The sequence below is a fragment of the Furipterus horrens genome, unplaced genomic scaffold, assembly GCF_987537825.1.
Source record: "Furipterus horrens unplaced genomic scaffold, mFurHor1.1.pri manual_scaffold_4, whole genome shotgun sequence".
Classification (NCBI taxonomy): Eukaryota; Metazoa; Chordata; class Mammalia; order Chiroptera; family Furipteridae; genus Furipterus; species Furipterus horrens.
In genome coordinates, this window is record NW_028327174.1 from 40,525,774 (window position 1) to 40,544,469 (window position 18,696).

General features: G+C 40.2%; 1 protein-coding gene across 6 annotated transcripts in view; it reads left to right on the forward strand.

Annotated features, from left to right (window-relative positions):
* The first annotated feature begins 13,858 nt into the window (after positions 1-13,858).
* DNM1L (dynamin 1L) overlaps positions 13,859-18,696 on the forward strand; it is a 44,932-nt gene continuing 40,094 nt past the window's right edge. For 5 of the 6 annotated variants that reach the window (XM_090273002.1, XM_090272999.1, XM_090273003.1 and 2 more), the window contains exon 1: positions 13,876-14,044. In XM_090273002.1, coding sequence (XP_090129128.1) covers positions 13,943-14,044 — 102 coding nt within the window. In that variant the 5' untranslated portion in view covers positions 13,876-13,942. Of the gene's footprint in view, positions 14,045-18,696 lie in introns of all 6 variants that reach the window. The other variant, XM_090273001.1, reaches the window with a different exon arrangement.

An 18,696-nucleotide genomic window follows, 5' to 3' on the forward strand; every position in this document is an offset into this window, starting at 1 on the left:
TATGTATATTTGGTCATAAAAGCAGAGAATCGGAAACGTAAAATTAAGCACTTTAATTCCTATTAAATATTAAACATTTGTATCTTGTAAATAAATCCATCCTTAAATGAACTCTAAAGACTTAGAGTTATTTCAACTAGAATTATATATGTTCAGTTCACAAATTTTGGTTGACTTATCCCCCTTCCCCAGCTGTCAAATATGAAGCCAGGGGAATCTGTTAAACAGAAGTCAGATCATGTTGCATCTCTACCCCAGACCCCTTGGGGCTCCCCATTTCATGCAGAATAAAAGCTGAAGTCCTTTGGGTGGCTTCACAAGGCCTTCTCCCCCCCCACCGCCCTGTACATGTCTTCTTGCTTTCCCGTAACCAAGCCAACTGCACTCCAGCCTTATAACACACACTACTGTCTGTCCCCTCTTCTTGCAACACTCCTTCCCCAGATATCTGCATGAGTAACACCTTTGCCAATTTAAAGTCTTTGCTCAAATCTCACCACCACGATCTCACTTGACCATGCATGGTATCTTGGATTCCAACTGCCTCCACTAACAACATAACACTCCCATTCATTCTTAATCTGATATATTTTTTCCTCATAGCACTTAAAATCTTGTAACAAATTAAATAATTAGCTATTTGTATGTTTGTTTTTCTTGTTTGTTTACACCTACTAGAACATAAGCTCCATAAGGGTAAGGATTTTTATCTGTTTTGATCACTGATGTCCTCAGTTCTCAGCACAGTGCCTGGCACATTGCAGGCACTCAGTAAATACCGACTATAAAACCTAGGTTACATAAAGGGGGAAAAATGACAGAATCTTTGTTTCAAAGCATCTAATTGTTATAGGTACAGACTTCTGGAATAATAGCTGAGAGAAAAAGAAAACATTGTATATAGCTAAATTATTTTAATAACAGAGCCAGATTCCTAATTAAGGGTTTTAAAACATAGTCAAGGATTTCAAAATCTTAACCTTTGCATGGTGAAATCTCACTTTTAAATAATCAGTCTCAACTCACTATCACAACCATCACCAGAGCACCTGGACTGTGAGGAAATTAGAGGCAGCTGGTCACTGTTACGGAAACAGCCAGAGGCACAGAGAGACACATCCTGAGGAAGTGGCATGGCATCGTGGAGCTGACCCAAGGTTTTGATAATGAGCACTTAGTCTGCAGTTTACGCTCTTACAGAGGAAGTGATTCATGCATTGTTTTGGTCCTGCGTTTAAGTAAAAACAAAGCCATGTTGTTTTGTCTTTTACAGTAGAGGAAACACTCTGTTTTTATACAGTGAAGATGGCACCTCATAGTCCATCATGCGATATTTTCACAAGAAACAGTATTTTTAGATCATTTAAATATATCATTACTATCCACTGAACAAAGCTCTGAGTCACTGATTATGGGAGCTGATGATCTAGGTGAAGTCCAAGTTTGTGGGGGTTTGGGTTGACGTCAGGGCTTGAGTTCACCTTCTACCAAACAGTGTGGCTGGGTCTCAGGGATGTAAAAATAATTGTAAAAGCCTCATTAGTAACTTACAAAATTTTAATTCTGCTAAAAGTCACATTAAAATGTATGAGGGTTATTATTATTTTTTTAATCCAGAGATACAAAGAACTCCTAAATCAGGAAGCTTTTGTCAAATTGAGGATAGGGAGAACTGAATTCTAATCCTGTCTCTTCAAGTAAGTGGAGCTGTGAACCTGAGCACATGATTTTACTTCTCTGAGCCCTGCTTGCCCTACTTGTTAAATATTATATTGTTGGACTAAAATTTAAAATGATGAAAATTGTTACTGTCCTTTCAAGTTCCAGTACTATAAGATTCTTATTGTTTATATTTTTGTTACTCATTGCTCCCCTGATTCTTCTTGCTTTTTTGAAAACCTGTATTTGTAACCCTATACAACTATAATTTAATTATATGTATAAATATACATCGTCATTTCTATTTTTCTAAATGTTCTTCAAGTGCTTCCTTAATACAGTGCTGTATGGAGAGTCTTCTTTCCATTGCTGTTCATCCAGAAGGTTTTGATCTCTCAGCCAAAGCCCAGGGCACCCGTGGATCCTGTGAGTACAAATAGGGTAGCCGGTGGGCTCAGCATTAGGGCTGATACACATATGAAAATCCCCTCTTCAAGAGTCAAGTTTTTATTCAGAAAAATTGGCTGAGCTGGTTGTTGGGTGAGGCGTTCTAAGAGCTGCGATTAGGCAGTGAGACGGCGTTTGCAGAGGCCATCTCTGCCCTGGCTGAATTCCAAGGCTTGCAGTGTGACTCCTAACCCCCAACACACTTCTTGGTGTCATCTACATTTAAAAAGGCCAGTTTTGGCCCTGTAACTTTATTTCCAACCAGTTAACAAAATTAACAAGATTAAAAGACAAAATGCATAAAGCAAATGAGTATTTTAAAACATCAATGCAATGGAAAAATAGGCCAAGAATACGAATACGTAATTCACAAAGAAATATAAAGGACCAATATATTCAAAATTTCACCAACTTTTTTTTTAACCTATTAAATTAGAAAAACTAAAAATACTGGTACTACCCTAGGGTGGGTATGGGGAAATGTGTATTCCCATATATTTTTGCTAGAACTATAAACTGTCACACCTGTAGCTATTTAGATTTTTTCTTTTATGTATGTAAGTATGTATTGTCTGTGTACAAAGGTATTGTCTCTCCTCCCTTCATTAAAATACTTGCTCTGCACAGGAAAGGATTTTATCCAATAAATCCTAGCATCTGGAACTCTGCATAGTACATAGTAGGCACCTGTAGCTATTTAGATTTTAAAGATGCATACTCTTTGACTTAGCAATTCCACTTCTAAGAATCTACCCAACTGAATTACTAAGAAAAGTATAAACACATACATTAGGATATTTTCTGCAACATTGACTGTAATAAATTCAAAAAGTGAGGTATCCTCTACCAATAGAAAACTATTAAATAAATAAATCTATAATAAAAGGAGCTTTTTTCACTATAAATGAAAAAAAATGGAGCTATATGTAAAGTGTGATCTAATTTATATGTTTGTGTCAAAACAGTGAACAGTATGAACAGAAAGCAGCTACTAACAGTCCTTCCAACCTGGAGAGTATGATCAGAGGTGAGGAGCTTTTCACATTTTCCTTTATTTAATGATATTGTTATGGACCGAATTGCATCCCCTATTAATTTGTATGTTAAAGCCCTAATACCCAATGTAACTGCATTTTGGGATAGGACATGTAAAGAGGTAATTCATGTTAAATGGTCATAAGGGTGGGGCCCTAATCTGATAGGACTGGTGTTCTTATGAGAAGAGGAAGGGACACCAGTAAGCTGCCTCTCTCCACTTCTGCACAGAGCAAAGGCTGGGGTAGGACACAAGGAGAAGGCAGCCACATGAGAGCTTGGAAGAGAGATCTTACAAGAAATCAGCATTGCTAGCACCTTGATCTTGGACTTTCAACCTCTAGAACTGTGAGAAAATAATGTCTGTTGTTTAAGCCACCCTGTCTGTGGCATCTTGTTATAATAGCATAAGCAGACTATTACAGATATGTAGAGATTTTTATACTCTTATTCTTGGATAGTCTTTGTTGGGAGAGACACCCTCCTCCTTTTTTTTTTTCTTTTTTTAACAGATGCTTTTAAAAGCCCACTCCAGGAACAAGCTGAAAACAGAGGACAGGAACTTTCCCAATAATGTGTCCGTTAGGTTAGGCTACTGCAACAGATCTCTAAATGTTAATGTCTCCACACCACAAAGATTTATTTTTTGCTCATTTTATGTGCTAACATGTTTTGGCAGAGAACTAACTCTATTCTGTGTAGAAATTCAGGGGCCTATGCTAAGGGTTGACCATCTTACTACTTTACTCAATGTGTGGCTTCAGAGTTTGCCCAAGTAGAGGAAGGGAGGTAGAAGGTTAAGCAAGGCTTTTCACTGACCCAGCTTATAAGAAATACATGCCACCTCTGCTCAGTTATTGCAGAACAAGTCACATGGCACCAGCCAAACTGCAAAGGAGGCTGGGAAATAATAACCACGTGGTTCTTTAGTGAATAGCAAATATTCCTGTGATACTCCTTATCATGGATTAAATTGTATTCTCCCCCCCAAAAAATGTTCAAGTCCTAATCCCCAGTACTCTTTTGGAAATAAAGTCTTTACAGAGCTGTTAAATTTCCTTTGAATAAGATTCTTCTTCTGTCGCCTTTTAAAATAAAATCATTAGAATGAGCCCTCATCCAATATGACTGGTGTCTTTATAAATGGGGGACATTTGGACTCAGACAGACATGCGCAGAAGGATGATGAGTGAATGCGTGCAGGGAGCAGACCGAGAATGGAGCTAAGAAACACTTGGACTCAACAAGAGCTGGGAAAGGCATGGAGTATGAGGTTCTCCCTCATGGCCCTCAAAAGGAGCCAGTGCTGCTGACACCTTGATTTCTGACTTCCAGTTTCTAGAACTACGAGGCAATAAATTTCAATTGTTTTAAATCAACCAGTTGGTGGTACTTCGCTAATGGAACCCTAGAAAATGAATATACGCCTTATCAAGTTTATGCAGAAAGAAAAATTTTAAAATATGCTTTATTGATTATGCTGTTACAATTGTCCCAATTTCCCTTTGTTCCCCTCCACCCAGTGACCCCCCTCCCTCCAGTTGTCTCCCCCTTAGTCCATGCCCATTGGTTGTGCATACAGTTCTTCTCAACATCTTCCTGTCACTCCACTCCCTCCTACTATGCTTCTTAATTTCTGTACCATCTCCCTCCTTTATCCCCCTTCCCCCTCCCTGCTGACCCCCCCCCCCCATAATGTTTCCCATGCCTATAATTCTTTTCCCATTCTTGTTGCCTACTTAGTTTGCCTTTGTTTTGGTTCCCTAGCTTCTGTTGTTGGTTGTTGTGATACAGTTTTCATTTTAATGTTCATAGTTTTGATCCTTTTTCTCCTAAACAAGTCCCTTTAACATTTCATATAACAGTGGTTTGCATCTGATGAACTCCTTCTGTTTTACTTTGTCTTGGAAGCACTTTCTCTGCCCTTCTATTCTGAATGACAGCTTCGCTAGATGGAGTAATCATGGTTGTAGGTTTTTGCTTTTCATTACTTAGAATATTTCTTGCCAGCCCTTCTTGCCTTCAGAGTTTCTTTTGAGAAATCAGCTGATACTTTTATTGGAACCCCTTTGTACGTAATTCTCTTCTTCTCTCTTGATGCTTTTAAGATTCTCTCTTTATCTTTAATTTTTGACATTCTGATTATAATGTGTCTTGGTGTGGTTCTCCCTGAGTCCAGTTTTTTTGGAACTCTCTGTGCTTCCTGGACCTGTAAGTCTATTTCCTTCCCCGAGTTAGGGAAGTTCTGCTTCATTATTTTTTCACAAAAATTTTCAATTTCTAGTTCTTCTTCACCTTCTGGCAACCCTATGATTTGGATGTTGGCACGCTTATAGCTGTCCCATAGGTTTCTGAGCCTCTCCTCATTTTCCTCACTTCTCTTTTCCTTTTTCTGCACTGGTTGACTGTTTGTTCTTTCCCTATGTTCCGATTTATTGATTTGGTCCCTGGTTTTCTTTCCCTCACCACTAGTTTCGTATGTGTTTTTGTTAATTTCAACAGGACTAGCCTTTATTCCTTCCCCATCTTGTTTAAGATCTGCTGTTAGGTCTGTAAGCATTTTTATAACCAAAGCTCTGAACTGTGCCTCCGAAAGATTTCCTATCTGCTGCTTCATTAGATTAGATATTTGCTGTCTGGTCACCTGCGTCACTGGGATCTCTGTCATGATCTGTGCCATCCTGACCATTTTGTGTTTACCTTTGCTTCCTGGGCAGGGCTGTCATACCTCCTATGCTATAGGGGGTGGAGCCCTGTGCACTCGTCACAACCAGGTGACGCTCTCACCATACCTGGCATTTTCTGTGGGAGGTGGGGGTCCGAGATGGATTCCTGCCATTCATTCTCCACTGAGAGACCGGCAGCCTCCTCTGTCCCCAGCCCCTCCGGGCCTCACAGTCCAAGGCTATGGGGGTCTGCCTTCCCCACCGTTGGAATCGCAAGCTGATCGGTCTGGTCTGCAGCCAGGGGTGCTCCCCAGGCACTTCTTGCCTCCCCTTAAATACGGGTGTCTGTGCTTACCGCCATCATGCCGCCATTGTCACTGCCAGCACCGTTTAACCTCTCTGCCCTGGCTTCGCCCCTCCTGCCCATTCGGACGAGCACCACTTGTTTATAACTTCATATGTTGGACTTCCATTTATTTTCTGGAACTTCTGGTTATTTCTGGTTTTGCGATAGTTGTATTACTTCTCAGTTGTGGAGGGAGATGCAGCGTGTCTGTCTACGCCTCCATCTTGGTCAGAAGTCCCTGCAGAAGGAAACTTAATACACTGAATTGGATGCTTACAAATCTTTTAGAGTGACTGGAACGACTCTAGGCTAGACATCCAGAAATTACTCTCAGAACAATTGGGGTACCAAGAGTTACTGTCCCTTTTACCGCACTCAGGAACTCACTCTCAGGATCTCCGCGTCAGCGCCTCTGAGAACCGCGTTGTCAGAACTACTAACTCCAGAACTACGGCTTGCTTCCTGACCTGCCCTAGCAAAATGGATGCCTGTGTAACACTTCCCCCTCTCACAATTTAGCTCAGCCATTGAAACCTTGCATGAATGGTTCTGTTTCATGGGATTAAAATTGTATCTGAAACATAGTTGCAAAGACTTTTGAAGTGCAGCTTTTAGCTTTTCAGCTTTTGAAGCAAAATGAAAACAAAACAAAAAAAAACAAGCAAGCAAACAAACAGCCCACAGAATACATTTTGAACAAGCATTCTGTTTTATATTTCCTTTTAGCTTTTTGGTCATTACTTTATGGTTTCCTGAACATCTTTCTAATTGTTTCCTCTTAAATGCTCCAATCTCCCATTCTGCCCTTGGCAATTTTTTTCTTTGTATTCTCTGGACAAGTGCATCTTTTCCCAGCTGTCTCCATCTCCATTATTAGCACCTAGGATACATTACCATCGGTTCTGGCTTGAATTACTGCAACACTCCCTATCTGGTTTCCTATCCTCCCTTACCTCATCCCAATCCAGCGGGATGATGGGTGGGTGACCTTTATAAAATTTATAAGCTCATGTGTCTCTTTGCTCTCTCTTCTGATGTTCTCCATTACCATTTCTACTTCCTCACTTTTCTACATTTCTAGCTTCTCACTTTCATGACTTCACCTCTGACTGACCAGCTATTAGCTTCACCATTCACCATTCCCTCACAGACCCTCCTGCCCTATATGTAGCCAACACTCAACTAATCAAAGCTTCCAGAATGTATCATGTTCTTTCTTTCCTCTTCACCTTTGCACAAGCTGCTGCTCTCTGCCTGGTTTGGAAGTTCTTTCTACTTCTCTTTCTCTGGTCAATTCCTATTGATCCTCTAATCCAGGAAGCCCACGCTAGATCACTCTCCTATATGCTGACGTCCATTATATTAATTCTTGTTCCTTGTTCATTTTCTTGAGAGGAGGGAATGAGAAGAAAGGAGATTTGAGGAATTTGGAGGAATGCCACTAAATGTGTTTTTTTCTCCTTGTATCTGGTGCTTAATGCCTGTTCTTTTTAATTTTACTTTGTTTTTGCTTCTTGTGTGAATAGTGGCACCCATTTATGACTGCTGTCTGGATTTTGGGTGCATCATTTTCTACATTTGCCTTAAGTTACTAGTACTGCTAATGCTTTGTAAAAACGTACTTTTATTTGGGTTGTTGAATACATCCTTAGCAGTATCATTCCTATTTCATAACTCAGCGGTCAGCAGTAAGATCATGGCTTTGTAAAGAGGATGATTAATTCAGAACTCTTTCTCTCATCTTGTACTAGTTCTACAACATCTTGCTTGTCCTTGACTAGCCTGATAAAGTGTATTTAAGATGAAAAAAATTTCATCCATCCATCCATTTAGTGAAACATTCAGTAACTGAAGGGGAATTAGAATAAATTAAATCCATCAGAAAGAAACAAAAAGTCAGTTGTTGGATGAACCTTCAGATGTATTACATATGCTGTGCTTAATACTTTATGCTAGACTGCCTTACTCACTAATTTTACTGTGCCACTGATGTGTGTTGTCGTCCATCCAGCCTGTATGGAATGTCTAGACATTTGGTTCTTAATACTCAAATTGACTTATGCCACCCACTACTGTTTTGATGAACCTGCTGGGGAATTAGAAAGTAAAGATGTTCAGTTTCTACTACACCTGACTGCTACAGGGAGAAATCCAGGGCGGATGTCTCTTTTGTTTACCGTAGTGTACTCAGTGAGCGTTTGATACACAAAGGTAGCTTACCAATGGCTGAAAAGCTTTATTTCTCTTCAGCATACATGTTGGCTAATGGAGTTGGTGTAGGGAAGACAAAAAGGAAGCCTGAAAGCAGAAGAGAAGGGAGATTTGAGGAGCGTCTAAGAATGTCAAACAACATTTTGGGAACCTACCGCACAGTTGTAAAGAAAAGAGGCTAATGAGAAATTCCCAGAGACAGAGTAAAGTAGTTTAAGAATGGAATGTCTAACATGGAAGTTTCCAATTTTTAGCATTACTGTGATGTAAAACCACTCTATCATCTCAAACACTTAACCGGGTTTTAAGGGTGGGAGAATTTAAAAGAAAGGCTAAGTTCCATTGGTGTTTGGGTATGGAACAAAAGGAAGAAAAATAGTCTAGGGAGATGCGAAGGGAGATGTGAGGACTCTACTACTCTTTTGTTTTTATATACTTTCAGTTTTATTTTGTATTGGTTTCAGGTGTACAGCTTAGTGGTTAGACAACCACACACTTTACAAAGTGATTCCCTTGATATTTCCAGTACTCACCTGGCACCATACATAGGTATCCACAATATTACTGACAATATTCCCTGTGCTTTACTTACACCTCCGTGACTATTTTATAACTGCCAATTTGTACTTCTCAAGTCCTTCACCTCTTTCACCCAGTCCCAGAAACCTTCTCCTCTATGGTAACCACCAATTTGCTCTTTGTGTCTATGAGGACACTGCCCTCTAATGGACTGTCTGTATCTCACCAGGCTCAATTGCTGGCTTTTGACCCACCTGACTCACCACAGCCTCTGTAGACAATTTCCTGGCACCTGCTGACAGTGTCTGTGTTAAGCCTGAGGCTTTGGGGACAGTGCAGATTGATTAACCTGTTTATCATCTTTGCAACATACTGGCAGCTTCCAAAATATAACAAAGAGGCTTCCCTATTAGAGTTGTATATGTTAATATTAGATCTGTACATTCCACTATAATTTCAAGACATGGATAATGGCAGCTTGGCTATGACTAATGAACAAAATATTAGCATAAATTAATTTGAATACTTATGTCATAAAAAATTGTCTGAATGATCTTTTGCAAGAATTACTAAAACTTTTCTGGTTCTTAATTTAATTAAAAATAAACGTTCTCTTATTAGGGATTTTAATTTAGAACAAGGCTGGCCTACCCCCTAGCAAAGTAACACGGCAGCTAATCTGATGTGGAGTCCTATGCCAGGCTAGCTTAATATGTTTTGGCTGGGTTTGACTGCAAATCCTAGCTGCAATTGTACCAATTGCTTAAATCTTTGCTTTCCAGACTTTACAAGTAAAATAAAAGGAACCCCAACCCTAAATTTATTAGCGTGGTATTATGTGACAAGCATCATACAAGCATAAATAGTGGAGATAACCAGCTAAATAAGACACCAGTTCTGCCCTCAATGAGTTCACTGTTGGCTAAGGGGCAAGGGCCTGTTACTGTCATGTCCACAGTACCCCCTCCGGTTAGCAAATACAGTACCTGGCTAGGATTCTTAGGCCTAATAGGTATTTGACATATATATGTTGAATAAGTGAGGGTATAAATGAAGAAGTGAGGCAGTATGTATAGAGGTTCAGAGTTGGCCAAATAGCCTCTTTTGATCCCAGCTCTGCAACATACTAGCCGTGTAAATGTATCACTTCACTTAAACCCCTGAAGCATCAGTTCCACATCTATAAACCTATCCCACAAGGCAGTTGTAAAATGCTTAGTGCAGTGCCTCACAATCAGTAAGCACTCCATAAATAATAATTTACTAACATGTGGAAGGAGCAACAAGGAAAAGAGGGAGTGATTAACTCTGGGGATTAGAATTCCTAGATTATGTGGTATGTATGTGCATTTAGAAATAGGGAGCAATTGTTGTATTTGTGAAGTTTTTTTAATGATGAATAAGAAGTCTGCTTTATCTTCCAAAACCAATTTATTCCTTGTGGTAGGAAATATCTTTGAAGACAGTGACTCACATCATTATAGCTCCATAATAAGAGAGAAAATTCTCCAGTTAACTCAAGTGAAAGAAATTCTCAGGGAAGGCCTCTAACTGCCCTTGCTTGGGTCAGGTCCATCCCCAGACCCATCACCTTGACCTGGTGTGGTAGGCAGAAACAAGACCCTTCTAACATGCCCATTCCCTGATTCCTGGAAGCTGTGAACTTTACATGGCAAAAGGGTCTTTGCAGATATAATGAAAGGTTCACACCATATCCAGGTGGGCCAGATTGTCTTGGCTTATCTAGGGGAGACAATCTAATTGTGGGTTCTTAAATACAGAGAACCTTTCCTGGCTGTGACCAGAGAGACATGATAGCAATGAAGGGTCAAGGAGATGTGTCATCGCTAGCGCTGAAGATGCTGGAAGAGAGTCAGGAGCTAGGGTTGGAGCAGTCTCAGATCTGGAAAAGGCAAGGAGACTGACTCTTCCATGGAGACTCCAGAAGGGAAGGCAGCCCTGATGGTACCTTGATTTCAGCTCCGTGAGAGCCACGTTGGATTTCTGACCTACAAGGCTGTGAGATAATAGTTTCTTTGTTTTCAACCAGTAAGTTTGTGGTAATTTGTTAAGTCATCACTAGGAAACTCATATACCAGGGAAACAGGATGGAAACCTAGTGTCAGTTCCTTCCCAAATTCACTCAATCTCATCTGCTCAAAGGCAGCTTGTCAGGGAGATCCTCTAGAGCCTCCACCACTGCTGGCTTCCCTCATTCACAGGAATAAATTGATTTGCAGGAATGAAGTAGATAATGAAGAGAGAGAGGGACAGGGAGAGAGGGAAAGAGAAAAAAGAGGTAGAGAAAATTCTAATGCTGCCTGAGCCCATGGTTGCAGTTATTTTTGAAGCCAAGGTCGTGCTGGCCCTTTGTTTGTACAAGTTAAGTAATTCCTCTTTTTGAGTCCATTAGTTTGAGTTTAATTTCTGTGACTTGCAACCAAACTGTTCTGCCTAAATTGTAAATGTATAGTGAGGGAGGGATGGCTGAGGGAGTCATATTTTTTAAAAGCCTTTGGAGACAGTACCTGATAATGGCTTAATTTAATTTCATAGCAACCCACTGAGAAACACATTATCCTACTTTAGATGAGGAAAGTCATACTTATTGGCTAAGTAGCTTTCTCACAAGCAAGAGTGTTCTGAATTTAAAATGTGAAAAACCAAATCAATTTGCTTTGTCTCCAGTGAAACACATTGCACATATAGAATATTCTGCCTTGTGTGTGTATTTTTAAAATGTTATCAAATTAAAGCCACTCTTTTTCAAGGTCTCACCACTTTTCCTGTTTCTCTATCCTCAAACACTTTAATGCGCCTAATAAACTCAGTGCCCTAGTGTCTAAACAAGTACTGGTCAAACCCGCTTTAACCTAGCTGGTGCTGGTAGAGATAGAACTTTTCAGCACTAGCCATGTAATCATTGTCCCTTCCCCTAGAAAAAATAGAATTAAAAAGCAGTCACTATTCTTCCTGAAGCATGTTAATACAAGGATGTTCCATCACAAGAGATATTTGAATAGAATAATTTAACTGGAAATATATAATGCCTTGTAAAATTCATGACATTTGTCTTTCTGGAATATATGTATACTTGCTCTTTTAATGTTGCCATTAGCAATTAGGAAAAGACTCTCTTGGTGCCATAAAGAAAGGGAAATGTTGTAGTTGCATCACCTTTGTCCCAGGGCAGCTTGCCCCTAGGAGACAGTTACTGGCTATCCTGTGGAGCTTCACCATGAGCCTATCCCCTCTCTTTTGTTTGTTCTCTGCTGTTTTTGAATTTTGAAAATTCTTTTCTCACTTTGTCTCTGAAAATTTTCTTTTTAAAAAGAATCAAAGAGAAGGGAATGTTTATAAAACTTGATAATATGCCAAAATACCACTAGTGGACCTTCAGGTCTTAGCTTAGCTTCATTCACTTGAAAATATGTATTGAGCCCTGGCTGGTGTGGCTTGGTGGACTGAGCGCTGGCCAAAGGGATGCCGGTTTGATTCCCAGTCAGGGTACATTCCTGGGTTGCAGGCCAGGTCCCCAGTTGGGGGCGCGCGAGAGACAACCACAAATTGATGTTTCTCTCCCTCCCTTCCCCTCTCTCTAAAAATAAATAAATTTTAAAAAAATATGTATTGCGTGCCTACTATATGTCTTGCTAAATAAATCAAGCAAGTTCCCCAGGGCTGCTGTGGGTGGCTGTGCTGGTGATCGGTACCTACTTAAGTTATGTAGCACACCACTTCCATACTGCTGGTGGTCCTTGCCCTCATGGAGATGAAATCTAGCTACTTCTAGAAAGTCTTGCTTGAACTTTCCTCTACTCAGACTAGAAAAAGTGCTACTATTATGTGCTACATAATACATCCAATTATAGGACGACCCATTTAATAATGGTCCTCTCTTAGACTGTAAACTCAGAGGTGACTGAGATCATGACCATCTTGCCACTTTCTAGGGGCTAAGGATGCATCAGTGAGTTAAACAGTCAAAAATCCCTGGCCTCTAGGAGCTGATAATCCAGCAAAAGGTGAGTGTAAACAAGTTCAGTGGGTAGCATAGAGATAAATGCTATGGAGAAAAAGTAGGGAAGGGGGCTTTCTCCTCACCTACTTTGGCTCCTTGCTCAGATGTCACACACACCCCCCCCCCCTTTTATTTTTTTCACTTTGAGACAGGAAACCTTGGAGGTTTGGAGTAGAAGAGAGATGATATCTGCCTAAAAAGAAAAACAACATTTAGGAATAGAACAGTAGGCACACTTTGCAAAAACCTAGTAAGGCAGTTATCAGATCTTCACTTTGTTGGGAATCAGGCCACAGCAAATAACATTTTATATGCCCAATATAGAAAACAAGGACACAGCCTTTCCCCTCTAAAACTCTTGACACTTTCTGAACACGTTTTTACAAAAATCCTGGAGAACCGTGTTCTAATCTGGGCTGGTTTTGTATTTTTGCAAAATAGCATCCCACGCCAGCTTCTATCAGCCTACAGACCTTTTGCATCTGTCTGGGTTGTCTGAGGCTAGGAGCTATCATATTTAAGCCTTTCCAACCCCTCATTATTGAGAAAGCGCCCTTGTAAGGAAATGACATCTTGGATAATCAAGACTCTGCTGTACTTAACACATATTAGGCATTTTCCCACCCAATATGTCTCGAGCAGAGGCATAAATATATCTCTTCCCTCCTACTTTACGGGCTCTCTCCCTAGTCTTTTGACAAGAGACGGGGAAGCACCCCAATAACGAACAGCCCTCCTCCCGACTCGGGGTGGGCCGGTGCCCGGGTGCCCCAGTGCCCCGGTGCCCCGCAGCCTTCTGGAAATCGGAGGCGCTGGTTTGCCTCTGCTGCAGAACTACAACTCCCGGCAGGCTTTGCTTCTTGCCACCTCCCTCGGCGCACGGCCTGCCGGGAGGGGGCAGGTAGCAATCAGGCTACGTCCAATGGGTGCGGGCTCCCGAGGAGAGGGCGGAGGAGAGAAGGAAGGAGGCGGGATCTGGGCCCCGGCCCCATTCATTGCCTTGGGCCGCCGGGCGGGTGGTCCCGTGTTTTCGGAGTCATGGAGGCGCTAATTCCGGTTATCAACAAGCTCCAAGACGTCTTCAACACTGTAGGCGCCGACATCATCCAGTTGCCTCAGATCGTTGTGGTGGGAACGCAGGTGAGAGACAACAGCGACATCGGCTCAGGCCAAAGCACGGGACACGGGCCTGGTTCGGGCTGCGGCGGCGGCGCACGCTCCCCGGCTAGCCTTTGCGGCCTGCGGGTAGACGGCGCTTCTTGGGGCCCCGGGGCTACCTGGGCTCTGTCGCGCCTGCCCGCCCTGGACTGCCTGGCACCGGGGCTGGGAATTGGGGCCTGGCCGGGAGGCTAGGGGCGGAGCCGGCGCAGCGGGCCTGGCGGGTTCCAGGGGCGGGGTGGGGAAGGGACGAGCCGTCGGACTGAACTGGAGTCCTCCGGGACCGGGCGCGGCTTTCCCCGAGGGCCGCTGGTTCCAAGGGCACTTGGGGGACGCGCGATGCACGCGGGACACACTGACTCGTGGAGGGCCGACTAGCCCCTTCACGGTTGGTTTCAGGGCGGGGGTTGCTTTATTTCCCTTCTTGCTTTGCTAGGGGGCTGCGGAATCAGTTTTGGAACGGCGCGCGGGCCGGGTTGAGAAGGCCGCTGCCGTGTAGCACCTGAGTTTTACTGCAGTGTAATGTATCCCTCCAAGGTTTCGAGAACACCAAAGCAGTTGAACACAAGCCAGAAACTAAAAAATCCAAACCTGGGTGTTAGGAATACCCCATTTTTCTGCATAGGCTGTGGTTTGTGTCTTCCGTCTAAATTAGGCATCAAATTTTACGGGTCTCTTAAAGATAATATAGTTTCAGAAATGTTGAAGAAATAATGTTATTTCTGGAGTGACAGGGAAGTGTAAGTTTCATTTTCTCTGCCTGCTACTTTTCTTGGTTAAAGAGGAATCATAGGACATTTATTAGAGTTCAGAGAAGCGCAGTTTAAAGATTACTTAATATATTGATTTTAAATGCTTTCATTAATGATCTTTTCTATCGAGAAGTATAAGTACTATGACAGGAAACTTAATATTCAAAATAATGTATAGCGTTTATGCAAACACTGGAAGCTTTGGAAACCATAGACATCCTGTACTGTGTGTCTGTTTTAAAATAGTTAAAGCAATAGAAATTATTTCAGAAACAAATTTCCTTTATTTGCTACAAGCTCTATATAGATTCTGCTCAGTCCTGCCTACATATGTTATGGTATTTGTAACTCTTAATATTTGTAATGATTGGCGACTCTGAATCATTAACGTATAGCAAATTACTGTATAACCAGTATTTTTATTGCGCATATTTTCTTTACTGCTGTGTTCCTATTCAGAGTCCCCGGAACAGTCTGGGGTATGTAGTAGGTGCTCTATAAATATGTATTTTGAATGTGTATTGTTCACTGTAACTAGGTAATGTTTTTAAAAAAACTGGTACTTTTATTATCAAAATCTGTGTTTGTACATAGAATTAGAGATGATATAAATTAAATCTTTGGTAGTTAATTTAGAAGTGTTTCCTAGTGGTGGACCAGAAACTTCCCACATAAATTTAAGAGATTCTCAGTGCTTTTTAAGCTTGAAGCAGAAAAAGAATCTATATTGTATGTGAATTATAGTGTGTCAGCATGAATCGTTTAAAATCAAGAAGTATATTTCTTACACAACGTACTTTATTGCAGTGAGTGAATCTGTTGTCAAAATTGGGAGCAGGGTAGAAAAGTAAAAATCTCACTATATGACAGTCATTAATGTGCTAGCAAAAACCATCCTAATGTTAACAGTTATATGTCACATCTGCATGTTGATGTTTGAAATTACTCAGAAGAAAAATTACTCAGTTTTTAGACTTGCTTTAATGAGGATTATCTCCTTTCAGGTCTTCATTAGCTGAAATTCAGTCATTTATTATTCAGGAGAAATAAATAAGTACAGAAAAATATCTTTTTTCTGTATTTGTCTCTATATTGCAAAACCTCTTCCACTTGACTTGAATATAAGTACACTACGACTTTGACATCCATGCCATTTAATGATGTGAAGCATATATACAGCACACACCTCACATTCATATTTAATGGAATAGTGTACAATGAGTGAGTTCGAGGCATAAAAGTGTACTGTGCTTAGTTCTCACTGGTAAACTCAATGGCAGTCATCATGTCTTCCTAATACAGGTATAGCTTTTATCTTACGCATTACCTATACCTTAAATGGCTGCAGGTCCTATTTTATTGAACTGTTTACAACAGTGTTTCTCACATTTACTATCTTCCTGGATTCCATCCCCAGAGATTTTGATTTACTAAGTCGGGGGTGGGGGTGGGGAGCGGCCAGGCACTGCGGGTGATTCTCATATAGTTAGTTCATAGACCCTAATTTGAAGTATCAAAACTGGAAAAAAACAAGGAAGGGAAGCTGAGTCTTAAGTCACCATCCAGTAGCATGTTCATCTTGCTTGGTCCAAAATGTCAATTCCTATGTAACCTTTGCTGTTTCCTTGATGTTTTTCAACTTTGACTTCTTAAATTGCCCAATACTTACTTAGGGCCTAGAGATTTGGTGTTGAGAAGAGGAAATCATGTTTACAGCGGTCTATCATTCACAGATTTCATGAATTAGCTAAATAAATTGCTTTCCTCTTTCTCTAGCTAAGACCTTTTGTGTGGAAAGAACAGAAAATGGGGAGAGAGAAGGTTGATACTTTTGACTTTGCAGGTGGAGGGGGAGATAAGACTTAAATAACTTTTGTGAGTCAATTTGAGAAATTTAATCACTATTTCTTAAATTGAGAATTGGAAGAGGGAGCCCTCTAGCATGTACAGTAATCCAAGCCACCACCTAGGATAGGAATACCAATGCAGATAACATGAACTTGAGACTCAGGCTCAGTGTTGCTAGAAGTACTTTTCACTTTACTGTTTATCTCAGTGATTTCAGTATTCTACCTTCATTAATTCAGACAAATGCAAAAAGAAAAGAAATCTTGGGTTTTAAATGACCAATTTGCAAACCAATTTTTTAATTTAACATTTAAAAAATTGAAATATATAATTCATATAAAATTCACCATTAAAAAGTTTGCAATTCAGTGGCTTTAGTATATTCACAAGGTTGTTGCAACAACCACTGCTAATTAATTGCAGAACATTTTCATTACCCCAGGAAGAAACTGTGTACTTATTAGCAGTCTCTCCCCATTTCACCACACCCTCAGCCCTTGGTGACCACGAACCTATTTTCAATTCTATGGATTTGCCTATTCTGGACATTTTTATATAAATGGAATCATACAATATGTGGTTTTTGTGCCTGGCCTCTTTTTTAAATTTAAAAACATTTTTTCAATTACAGTTTACATTTAATGTTATTTTGTATTAGTTTCAGGTGTACAGTATAAGTGTCTGGTTTCTTTTGCTCACCATGTTTTATAGACTCTTATGTGTTGTTGCATATATTAGTACTTCATTACTTTATATGGCTAAATGTTGGGTTGGCCAAAAAGTTTTAGTTTTTTTCCTGTACGATGGCTCTAGTAATCCTAAATTGTCTTTAACTTCATTCATAACAATTTTATTAGGTTGTATTGTGACAGCTGTCATATCAGTGTACATTTTTAAAAAAACTTATCAAAATTGGTGAATTTTTATGTAGCCACTATTATTATTGAAGATGAAAGAAAATACACAACATTTTCATTATATTATGTTTTATTTCGAGAAAGGTAAAAATGCAACTGAAACAAAAAAAGACTTGTGCAATGTATGGAGAAGGTGCTGTGACTGATTTAATGTGTCAGAAGTGGTTTGTGAAGTGTCTGGGTGCTGTTGACATTTTGGCCAAATGATTCTTTGCTGTGGGGCTCTTTCATGCATTGGAAGATGTTTAGCAGCACCTCTGGCCTCTACCCACTAGAAGCCAATAGTGGGAGAGAGCTGACATACTCAGTATATCCAAGTCATTAAAGTTATTGGTGAAAATTTTAAATGTGTCTTTTATTTTACAGATAAAAACAAAGATTTTTTTTTTTGGCAACCCAATACTTACACTATGCTTTCCTACTTGTTTGGAAAAAGTGGGTATTTTTATGGATATTACAAGTTAATGACCTTATCAAATATCTGAATTTCACTCATTTCTTACAGGTTTCAAACAGCACTAGGCCAGGAGTTTATTAATCAATACAGTAGTCCCTCTCTATATCGCAGTTCACTTATTGCAGCCTCACTGTATCGTGGGATTTTAAAAAATATTATATTTAATTATATATCACAGATTTTTCACTATATCGCGGGATTTTGTGGTACTGTATACGTATGTTAATGTTACATAGGTTTAAGAGTGTGGAATATGTTTAAGAACATAAGTAGTATTTATAAAAGTGTGCAAAAGGTTAATAAGGGACTGGGAATGGTTTATAAATGTGTGGGAAGGATTAATAAAGCCTTAAAATATATATAAATACTAAAATAAATGTAAGGTTCCTACTTCGTGGATTTTCACCTATCGCGGGGGGGGGGGGTGCGTCTAGAACATAATACTGCGATAAGTGAGGGAATACTGTAAAAACTTTCTGCTCTAGGGACTGTTAGGTCTGCAGCACTTTAGCCAGTTTGGAGCCTGGGTAGTTGAAGTGTTAATATTGTTGAGTTATATGTACAGTAATTATTCAGTTCAAGAACCACAGTTTAACACTATAAATTATGAAGTGGCTTAAACTTCAGATTTAAACTTTGTCTTCAGGTGGAGGATATCAC